Consider the following 12180-nt stretch of genomic DNA (forward strand, 5'->3'; position numbering starts at 1 on the left):
GAGGCTGAACGGGAGGGAGGGGGGGAGGCTGAACGGGAGGGAGGGGGGGGGGGGGGGGGAGTCTGAACGGGAAGGGGGGGGGGGGAGGCTGAACGGGAGGGGGGGTGGTGGGAGGCTGAACGGGAGGGGGGGGGGGGAGGCGGTGGAGCTGAAAAGGAGTGAAGGTGGTTGGGGAAGGATGAACAGGAGGGAAGGTGGTTGGGGGAGGATGAACGGGAGGGATGGAGGCTGAATGGGAAGGCTGGGGGTGGGGGAGCTGAACGGGAAGGAAGCCAGAGTCCTGATCTTCAATGCCCGGTAAGCCCATTCGGCCAGGGCTTGGGACGGCATTCTTCGGGCTCCTCCCACGCAGCCTGCACAGATTTGGGCTGCGAGGAACTACTGCACATGCGCGCACACTCTAGTGCGCATGTGCAGAGGTCCCGGCACTATTTTTAGCGCCGGTTCCTGGCTCTGCCACCCACGTGTTCTGCAGCGCTGTGCCAAGGATCTGGATCGACCGGACTGCGGGGAGAATACCAAGGTAAATAATAGGCGCCGTTTCTGTTCTAAAAAGTTGGCGCACCACACGGAGGTGCGCCGTTCTAACCTTGGGGGCAATCTTGGGCCCATAATGTTGGAAAGTGCGAGGTTATGTACTTTGGCAGAAGAAAATCAAAGAGCAAGTTATTCTTTAAATGGAGAAAGATTGCAAAATGCTGCAGTACAGCAGGACCTGGGGATACTTGTGCATGAAACACAAAAGGTACAGCAAGTGATCAGGAGGGGATGGAGTATAAAAGCAGGGAAGTCGTGCTACAGTTATACAGGGTTTTGGTGAGGTTGCACCTGGAATACTGCGTGCAATTTTGGTTTCCATATTTACGAAAGGATATATTTGCTTTGGAGACAGTTCAGAGAAGGTTCACTAGGTTGATTCTGGAGATGAGGGGGTTGACTTATGAGGAAAGGTCGAGTAGGTTGGGCCTCTACGAGAGGTGATCTTATCGAAACGTATAAGATTATGATGGTGGATGCTGAGAGAATGTTTCCACTGATGGGGGAAGACTAGAACTCGAATAAGGGGCCACCCATTTAAAACTGAGATAAGGAGAAATTTCTTCTCTGAGGGTTGTAAATCTGTGGAATTCGCTGCCTCAGAGAGCTGTGGAAGCTGGGACATTGAATAAATTTAAGACAGAAATAGACAGTTTCTTAAACGATAAGGGGATAAGGGGTTATGGGGAGCAGGCAGGGAGCTGGAGCTGAGTCCATGATCAGATCAGCCATGATCTTACTGAGTGGCAGAGCAGGCTCGAGGAGCCATATGGCCTACTCCTGTTCCTATTTCTTATGTTATGTTCCAAAGATGCCCACAAATCTGTCCAAGAACGCAAAGTGTTGAAAATAAAGATTTAAATGTTTGACAATACATCAACATTAACTATACATGAACATTGACAAAAGGACCCAAGTGCTCACCCTTTTGTGTTGTTAGTTGGTATGATTGGACAAGGATGAGGGCGAGTGTGAGGGGTTGCTACTGAGATGGGGAACTGATAATGTAGATAGAGAGGGATGGGTGGGTGGAGGTGCAAGGTAAGTTGATGTGAGTAAGGATATGCAGGGGTAGAGTGGGGAGGGCAGAGTGATGGGGATATGATGAGTGGCACAACAGGATGAGGTTGAGTGTGGCTTTGCAGTAACGTTTTGTGATCTACTGAGATTATTGAAAGGTTTGCGCCACTGCAGCCAGATCCTCGTGACGACATCCCTGCTTGTGCCCTCCTGTGCATAAGCATCTGGAGGGAGCGATGGGAGAGCCTGGGTACAGCCATTCACCTCTGTGACATGCTTGTCAGTGTTTACTGCAGCTCAATGCTGCAGAAAACTGACAGAAGAATGGTAAAAATCAATGTGGGCATGGTCCCTTTAAGGAAAGCGGCTGATGACGCATCAGATGATGGCATCAGACCCGCTTCCTGTTAATTGGCCTGGATTGCTTCGAGAGGGCAGGATGGAGCTGGGCGCGGGTTTCCCACACGCCACCGATGCTGCCTGCCCCGGTCTTGCCATGGGTGACGAAATCGCAGCCACCATGTGCGCACAAAATCCCACTATATTATAGTATAGCACAAGCACTACAATGGTTAAGTATCACCATCTATTTAAGGCAATTAGGAATGGGCAATAAAAATATGGTCTTCCCAATGTTGCCCATATCCTAAACACAAATGAAAAGATTATACCAAAATATCAAGAATAGTTTTATTACTATATAACTAGAATACATTGATAAGATGCATTTTAACTCCAAGACTGACGAGCAGGTTGGGGAACATTTCAGTCTTTCTGCTCTGACCAGTTTTGTAAATTATCAACTCAAAGTGAGACTCTGAAGCAGACATTAGTATTACAGTAATACTATTACTGGAGTGTTAATAGCTTTGTTGAAGTATTAACCTTAATTTAAGATAAGCACTTAATTTTAATGGAAAATAAATAAATATTTTAAGTCTGCTTGCCATATTGCCCCTCTCTCTAATCTCTGAGTCCCCTTTTTAAATGTTAATTGTACATTTTTCTATCCAATGTAACCAAATCTATTTTCCCTGTAACTTTAAAATCTAAGTTTCACACATGTCACAGCTTGTTGTAGGTCCCAGAGCCATCTGGGTAAACTCACCTTTAGCAAGAATGAAAAATCCTAAATTGGAGGTGTATAAAATTAGGTTAATGTTGTTTGGAAGCTCTTGCTCTAGTCTATTTTACATCTTTTAATTTTATTTTTTCTTATCGAATATATTATTTCTTTTAATTGGTTTATAAAATACTCCTGCCATTTTTATTAAAGCTTGCTTTTCTTCTACCCTCATCAAGATACCATCCATTTTGGAATGGTGATCATACATTTTGAATTTTGTACCAGGCTGGGTGAAAATGAACCTTTTTCAGACAGGTAATCAAAGCAGGTCTTATTTATAACTACAGGTTATACCTCTCCAGTCCGGGACTCTCATCCGGAAACATCCGTGGTGCGGCATTAGTTGGGCCTGAGGGAATGGAGGGTTTATTTTTTTTTAAAGTTTTCATCGGCTGCAATGGCTGCCATCAGTGTGTTCGGTGATCGGCTGGGAGCGGCTGTCAGTCAGTGAGTGCGTGCGCGGGTGCTGAGGGAGCCGCTCAAAGGCTGGAAGCAACGCGCTCACAGGAGCCCGGCACTGTCTACCAGTACCGGTAAGCGACACCTCCCGTCGTTCGGGAAATTCTCTGTTCCGGCACTGGTGAGGTCCCGTGGGTGCCGTACTGGAGAGGTACAACTGTATAGCCAGATAGGCCAAACTTTTGATTATTTTTTTTTAACCAGAAGGAAAGAGCAGCTATTTAACAAAATAATCAGTCAGTGGCACTGGAGCATGGCCTTCATTAAAAGAGAAACTCAGTGCTGCACTTCAAAGGTTAAAATTGTAAGTACATGAGGATTTTCAATCATTATACCAGACACATTGTTAAGAGGTGAGACAACTGTAAGACGAAAGTGTATGTTTTTTAATGGCAGGTCTTAACCAGTACTGATGTCCTACTAATAAATGTCGCAAGAAAGACATAATATATGTAATTTCATATCTACACAGCATATTGACGTCACCTGGAGCAGAACAGTATTGCTTGCTTTCTTGACCTCAGAACCAAAAGTTCGACTTGGGTGGCTAAATGGAATCCTAGAGCTAATAGTAATGTATTTGTATAATATTTTGTTCTGTCATTTAATCAACAATTATTTGTTATTATGTTAGTAACAAACTTAGTAAAATTGTCATTTCTGTAAGATATACAATTGGTATGGTAAGTGGAAAAGTTAAAAATGGAAAGAGTAAATGTGAAATGTTCACACTTACCACAGATGCCCCTCTGCCAGTCTGCATGCTGCCTAGCCATGGCATGTTTATTGGGGTGCCAGGGACACTGGGAGTATAAGGTGTGCTGCACTGTAAATCACCAAAATCCTCTCTAGCATGAACAACCAGAAACTCATCTGATCTATGGGCAAACAAAAGAATGAAAAAAAAAAATCAGAGATACAATGTTTCATAAAAAGTGATTATGCTTTACCCAACAGATAGGAATCGAATTGCACTTAACTTGTTATTATACAGAGCCAAAGTTACCATGCCTCTGAAAGGTTATTTGAAGCAAATGATTCTAGCAAAGCACTTAAGAGTAATGCATGATATGGGGTACTTCCTCACTGCTATTGCCAATCTTCTACAATCCTGCCACAAATCTACCAGATGAACCAACATTCCATTACATGATTGTATTCCTCATTAGCAGCTAAAATAACTACCAGTTCAAATACAAACTCGACTATCTTGGTTCAACACTTTTTTAAAGCAATGAGTGGCATTGCTTACAGTAAGTTCTTTGCCACGGAGCTGGAGATACAGCCCTCTCAAAGTAAGGATTTTCCCCTTCCCTGCTCAACTCATGTCTTTCTACCTTTCACCTCCCAAACAGGATCTCGACACCCCCCCTCCCAAAAAAGTGTCTCTCCAACTCCGTAACACTTCGCTTATCAGCTACATTTGCTGTATGAACTGAAAGTTATTTGAAAAGAAAGGCTTGCATTTATTTAGCACCTTTCCCAACCTTTGGTTCTAAAGCAGTTTGCAACATCCTAAGAAATACTTTTGAAGTGTAGTCACTAGCTTCCACAAACAGCAATTAAATAAATGACCAGATAATCTGTTTTAGTTATATTGGTTGAGAGATAATTGTTGGCCACGACACTGGGAGAACTCCCTTGCTCCCAATTAATGCCACAGGATCTTTAACATCCACTTTAACATCTGGAGGGCGGGAAAGCAAGAGGTGCATGCAAGAAGGAGGATAACATATGAGGATACCAGCATCTTATATCCTTTCAGACCTGCAGCTGGCCAAGGGCTCAGCTGTGCACCTGCCAAGAATGGCTAGCACCGTCTCCTCCATGGCAGTGAGGTGAAGCTAGGAATGGGAGGAGTGCCTCGTGCTTGATAGATTGTTTGTTGGAGTGATTTGGATGGGGTTGGGGGGGGGGGTCGTGCATTGAGAAGTGTGTGAGGCCAGTGATGTAGTTGGTAGGAAATGGCTTTTGAAGATGCATTCACTAACGTTGAACACTAGTCTGATATCATGAAGCCTCTTTGGGCACTGGAGCCAGGTGGTGGGGACATCACTGCTGGCAGTGACGGCCATGGTGATCTGATCCCACATCGTCCCTTCTGGAGGCCGCCTGGCTCACTGTGGGTAGAGGACCTCTTTTGTAGTATTGACCTCTGGCACATATCTGGAGTGCTGCATGCAAGCCCCTAGGAGTCACTTTTCTGGCTTGCTGAGCCATTTGTGTTAGTGTTGAAGCACTTTGCCATTTTTTGAGGTGCGGGAGGGAATTCAGCTTTAAGAGTTGAAGACTCCCATTTGGGAATGTATTTTCAAATGTTAATTAAAAAAAAAAAGGCAGTAGAACTGTATGGGCTGAAAATTGCATTTTTTTTTATTGTCATCCGTTCAGAAGGCATTGCCCTTTCAAGCAAATGACAATGCATTGCCCTTTTAATATCCCACAAGGTCCAGTGAAATCATAGCCTCATTTCCAGAGGCTGTTGGAAGATGCAATGCCACTTTTGGACACCATATTCGGGACCGATGCCTGGATTAATGCCACCAGGAGGGCGTTACATGGTCAGTTTAGCTGGGCTAATAATTTTTAGTCCCTAGCGTGAATTTCTCTCTCCTACCGACGCAACCATTTTCAGCAGCCGCTAACCCAAGGTTGCGTTGACACCGGCAACTTTTGTGTCGCAGTCGAATTTCTAGGCCCATGACTTTATCAAATCCTTTTAACATTTTGAACACCTCAATCCGATCACCCCACAATCTTCTATACTCAAGGGAATACAAGTTTATGCAACCTATCCCTTTAAGTTCTGGTATCATTCTGGTTAATCGACACTGCAACGCCCCATCAAGGCTAATTTATCCTTCCTGAGATGCGGTGGCTAAAACTGAACACAGTACTCCAGATGTGATCATATCAAGGCCATGTACAACTGCAGCATAATCTTAAATTCTAGCCCCCTTGAGATAAAGGCCAATGTTCCATGAGCCTTTTTGATTGCTTTTTGTACCAGTTTACTAGCTTTTTATAATTTGTGCACTTGGACTTTCAAATCTCTGTGTTTCTCTCCAGTTCCTAGTTCCTCACCATTTAGAAAATACTTTTATCTTTCTTGGTTCCAAAATGGATGACCTCATAGTTGTCCACATTGAAATCCATTTGCCATAGTTTTGTCCACTGAAACTATATGTTCCATTCATACTTCTTGCTCTCATCTGTACTACTTACTGTCCCTCCTAACTTAGTGTAATTTGCAAATTTGGATATACAACTATCTATTCCTTCATCCAAAAGACTTACATTTATATAGCACATATCACAAGCTTAGGACTTCCCAAAGCACTTCACAGCCATTAATAAATATGGTGAAAAGTTGAGCCTCTAGAACAGATCCCTGGGAATACCACTTGTTATTTTCCACCATTCAAAGAATCTACCTTTTATCCCCACTCTGTCTCCTACCTCCCAACCAATTTCTAATCCAAAAGGCTAATAATCTCCTGCGTGGAACCTTATCCAAATGTGTTCTGGACGTCCATATAGATAACAGCCATAGACACTTCCTTATATACCTTATTAATGATCTCCTCAAAAAGTTCAAGGAGATTAGTCAGGCATGGCTTCCTCTTAATGCCAGGTTGGCACTGCTCTGTTGACTCCATTTGATACATAACTTTGCAACTTAAACATTATTCGGACGTATGTGTACAACTTTGCAATTTAAACATTATAAGAACATAAGTGTTCTTATAAAAGATAAAGATGATTTATAGATAAAAGTTGTGAATATTACTCCAGTTTTTAAAATGGATTCCAGTTCCAAAGAAAAATATTTTTCTCCTGATGACTAAGCCTTGTTGTGTTAGGAACTGCAGATATTCAGCCAAAGGCTAATACTCAAATTTTCTCCATGTTTCAAAGGAAGTCTCTGAGAGGGGGAACTGTTCCATAAATGTCGATTGCTAGCCAATATTTCATGCACAGAGAGATTCCCACCCTATAACTGTTAATTGTTGAAAGGCTATTATAACATTGGGGGCATAAGAGACAAGCCTGATCCCTTTCTCAAAAGGACATCACGTGTACACTTTTCAACAGGTACAATTTCCACATCAGAAATTGCATGTACTTTTTCTTCTAGGCTCTTGATAATATTAGCTCAGATTGTGTGGCGGTAATGACAGCAAAACTGTCAGTGTTCGCCATCATTACTCCTCTGAAACAGATAGCAACTTCAGGATTTAGCGCACGTGCAGCTAAATGCAAATATCCTGAAGTTGTGGTCGGTCATTCCCTGCTCCGCCACAAGTTGTGCTGTGGAACTCCCCAAAGCCGGCAATCAATTCAAATCATACTGAAAGACGAAAACTTCCCCTATTACACTGGAATATCGCTGTTAAACTTCCCTGCCTACCCCAAAAAGTCAAGTCTTGTCATAGAATCATAGAAATTTACAGCATAGGAGGTCATTTCGGCCCACCGTGTTCATGCCGACCAACAAAGAGCTTTCCAGCTCTTGGTCCGCAGCCCTGTAGGTTACGGCACTTCAATTTCACATCCAAGTACTTTTAAAAATGTCGAGAGGGTTTCTGCCTCGACCACCCTTTCAGACAGTGAGTTCCAGACCCCCACCTCATTCTGGGTGAAGAAATTTCCCCCCAAATTCCCTCTAAACCTTCTACCAATTACTTTAAAATCTATGCCCCCTGGTTGTTGACCCCTCTGCTCAGGGAAATAGGTCCGTCCTATCCACTCTATCTAGGCCCCTCATAATTTTATACATCTCAATCAAGTCTCCCCTCAGCCTTCTCTGTTCCAAAGAAAACAAACCCAGCATCTCCAATCTTTCCTCATAGCTAAAATTCTCCAGTCCTGGCAACATCCTCAAAAATCTCCTCTGTACCCTCTCCAGTGCAATCACATCTTTCCTGTAATATGGTGACCAGAACTGCATACAGCACTCGAGCTGTGGCCTAACTAGTGTTTTATACAGTTCAAGCATAACCTCCCTGCTTTTATATTCTGTGCCTCGGTTAATAAAGTCAAGCATTCCATATGCCTTCTTAACCACCTTATCTATCTGGCCTGCTACCTTCAGGGATCTGTGAACATGCACTCCAAGGTCCCTTTGTTACTCTACATTTCCCAGTGTCCTACCATATAATGTGTTTTCCCTTGCCTTGTTAGCCATCCCCAAATGCATTACCTTACATTTCTCCAGATTGAATTCCATTTGCCACTGTTCTGTCCACCTGACCAGTTCATTGATATCTTCCTGCAGTCTACAGCTTTCTTCTTCATTATCAACCACACAGCCGATTTTAGTATCATCTGCAAACTTCTTAATCAGGCCTCCTACATTCAAGTCTAAATCATTGATATATACCTCAAAATGGTGCAAGGAGAATGGTGCATTGGAACCGGTTCTGGGGGAGATGGGACCAGTACAAACCGGACGGTTTGCACCTGGGCAGGACCGGAACCTATGTCCTAGGCTGAGTGTTTGCTAGTGTTGTTGGGGAGGGGTTAAACTAATATGGCAGGGGGATGGGAATCGATGCAGGGAGGTAGAGGGAAGTAAAAAGGGGGCAGAAGCAAAAGGTAGGAAGAAGAAAAGCAAGAGTGGAGGGCAGCGAAATCAAAATTACATTACATCATAACTCTAAAAGGACAAAGAGTGTTAAAAAAACAAGCCTGAAGGCTCCGAGTTGCAATGCGAGGAACATTCGTAATAAGGTGGATGAATTAACTGCGCAGATAGCTGTAAACGGATATGATGTAATTGGGATTATGGAGACATGGCTCCAGGGTAACCAAGGCTGGGAACTCAACATCCAGGGATATTCAATATTCAGGAAGGACAGACAGGAAGGAAAGAAGGTGGGGTAGCGCTAATGGTTAAAGAGGAGGTTAATGCAATAGTAAGGAAGGACATTAGCTTGGATGATGTGGAATCTATATGGGTAGAGCTGCGAAACACCAAAGGGCAGAAAACCCTAGTGGGAGTTGTGTACAGACCACCAAACAGTAGCAGGGAGGTTGGGGATGGCATCAAACAGGAAATTAGGGAGGCGTGCAATAAGGGTACAACAGTTATCATGGGTGACTTTAACCTACATATTGATTGGCCTAACCAAACTCGTATCAATACTATGGAGCAGGATTTCCTGGAGTGTATAAGGTATGATTTTCTAGGCCAATATGTCGAGGAGCCAACTAGAGAGCAGGCCATCCTAGACTGGGTCTTGTGTAACGAGAGGGGATTAATTAGCAATCTAGTTGTGCGTGGCCTCTTGTGGAAGAGTGATCATAATATGGTAGAATTCTTCATTAAGATGAAGAGCAACAGAGTTAATTCAGAGACGAGGGTCCTGAACTTAAAGAATGTAAACTTCGATGGTATGAGACACGATTTGGCTAGGATAGACTGGCGAATGATACTTAAAGGGTTGACGGTGGACAGGCAATGGCAGACATTTAAAGATCACATGGATGAATTACAACTATTATACTTCCCTGTCTGGCGTAAAAATAAAACAGGAAAGGTGGCTCAACCGTGGCTAACAAGGGAAATTAGGGATAGTGTTAAATCCAAGGAAGAGGCATATAAATTGGCCAGAAAAAGCAGCAAACCTGAGGACTGGGAGAAATTTAGAATTCAGCAGAGGACGACTGAGGATTTAATTAGGAGGGGGAAAATAGAGTATGAGAGTAAACTTGCAGGGAACATAAAAACTGACTGCAAAAGCTTCTATAGATATGTGAAGAGAAAAAGATTAGTGAAGACTAATGTAGGTCCCTTGCAGTCAGAATCAGGTGAATTCATAATGGGGAACAAGGAAATGGCAAACCAATTGAACAAACACTTTGGTTCTGTCTTCACTAAGGAAGACACGAATAACATCCCGAAAATACTAGGGGATCAAAGGTCTAGCGAGAAGGAGGAACTGAGGGAAATCCTTATTAGCCAGGAAATGATGTTAGGGAAACTAATGGGACTGAAGGCCGATAAATCCCCAGGGCCTGATAGTCTGCATCCCAGAGTACTTAAGGAAGTGGCCCTGGAAATAGTGGATGCATTGGTGGTCATTTTCCAAAATTCCATGGACTCTGGATCAGTACCTATGGATTGGAGGGTAGCTAATGTAACACCACTTTTTAAAAAAGGAGGGAGAGAGAAAACACGGAATAGCCTGACATCGGTGGTGGGGAAAATGCTGGAATCAATTATTAAAGATGAAATAGCAGTGTATTTGGAAAGCAGTGACAAGATCGGTCCAAGTCAGCATGGATTTATGAAAGGGAAATCATGCTTGACAAATCTTCAGAGTATTTTGAGGATGTAACTAGTAGAGTGGATAAGGGAGAACCAGTGGATGTGGTGTATTTGGACTTTCAAAAGGCTTTTGACAAGGTCCCACACAAGAGATTAGTGTTCAAAATTAAGGCACATGTATTGGGGTTAATGTATTGACGTGGATAGAGAACTGGTTGGCAGCTAGGAAGCAAAGAGTGGGAATAAACGGGGTCTTTTCAAAATGGCAGGCAGTGACTAGTGGGGTGCCGCAAGGTTCAGTGCTGGGACCCCAGCTATTTACAATATACATTAATGATTTAGATGAAGGAATTGAATGTGATATCTCCAAGTTTGCAGTTGACACTAAGCTGGGTGGCAGTGTGAGCTGTGAGGAGGATGCTAAGAGGCTTCAGGGTGACTTGGACAGGTTAGGTGAGTGGGCAAATGCATGGCAGATGCAGTATCATGTGGATAAATGTGAGGTTATCCACTTTGTTGGCAAAAACAGGAAGGCAGATTATCTGAATGGTGACAGATTAGTAAAAGGGGAGATGCAACGAGACCTGGGTGTCATGGTACATCAGTCACTGAAGGTAGGCATGCAGGTACAGCAGGCAGTAAAGAATAAAATGGCATGCTGGCCTTCATAGCGAGAGGATTTGAGTATAGGAGCAGGGAGTCCTTACTGCAGTTGTACAGGGCCTTGGTGAGGCCACACCTTGAGTATTGTGTGCAGTTTTGGTCTCCTAATCTGAGGAAGGACGTGCTTGCTATTGAGGGTGTGCAGCAAAGGTTCACCAGACTAATTCCCAGGATGGCAGGACTGACATATGAGGAGAGACTGGATCGGCTAGGCTTATACTCACTGGAATTTAGAAGAATGAGAGGAGATCTCATAGAAACATATAAAATTATGACAGGACCGGACAGGTTAGATGCAGGAAGAATGTTCCCGGTGTTGGGAAAGCCCAGCACCAGGGGTCACAGTCTAAGGATATGGGGTAAGCCATATACGACCGAGATGAGGAGAAACGTTTTCACCCAGAGAGTGGTAAACCTGTGGAATTCTCTACCACAGAAAGTTGTTGAGTCCAGTTCGTTGGATATATTCAAGAGGGAGTTAGATGTAGCCCTTATGGCTAAGGGGATCAGGGGGTATGGAGAGAAGGTGAGAGTGGGGTACTGAAGTTGCATGTGGTGCATTTGGACTTCCAGAAGTCAATTGACAAGGTGCCACATAAAAGGTTACTGCACAAGATAAAAGTTCATAGGGTTGGAGGTAATATATTAGCATGGATAGAGGATTGGCTAACTAACAGAAAACAGAGAGTCGGGATAAATGGTTCATTCTCGGGTTAGCAATCAGTAACTAGTGGGGTGCTGCAGGGATCAGTGCTGGGACCCCAACTATTTACAATCTACATTAACTTGGATGAAGGGACCGAGTGTAACGTAGCCAAGTTTGCTGATGATACAAAGATGGGATGAAAAACAATGTATGAGGAGGACACAAAAAACCTGCAAAAGGCATAGACAGGCTACGTAAGTGGGCACAAATTTGGCTGATGGAGTATAATGTTAGAAAATGTGAGGTCATGCACTTTGGCAGAAAAAAAATCAAAGAGCAAGTTATTATTTAAATAGAGAAAAATTGCAAAGTGCTGCAGTACAGCAGGACCTGGGGTCCTTGTGCATGAAACACAAAAAGTTAGTATGCAGGTACAGCAAGTAATCAGGAAGGCAA

General features: G+C 43.5%; 1 protein-coding gene across 1 annotated transcript in view; it reads right to left on the reverse strand.

The window, feature by feature from the left end:
• Positions 1–3878: 3878 nt before the first annotated feature.
• The window catches only part of LOC139242912 (dmX-like protein 1), a gene marked incomplete at both ends in the record, with an annotated part of 48022 nt that continues 39720 nt past the window's right edge, over positions 3879–12180 (reverse strand). Inside the window, one exon of the mRNA XM_070870549.1 lies at positions 3879–4020. Coding sequence (XP_070726650.1) covers positions 3879–4020 — 142 coding nt within the window. The remainder of the gene's footprint in view (positions 4021–12180) is intronic.

The sequence above is a fragment of the Pristiophorus japonicus genome, unplaced genomic scaffold (assembly GCF_044704955.1).
Source record: "Pristiophorus japonicus isolate sPriJap1 unplaced genomic scaffold, sPriJap1.hap1 HAP1_SCAFFOLD_1535, whole genome shotgun sequence".
NCBI lineage: Eukaryota > Metazoa > Chordata > Chondrichthyes > Pristiophoridae > Pristiophorus > Pristiophorus japonicus.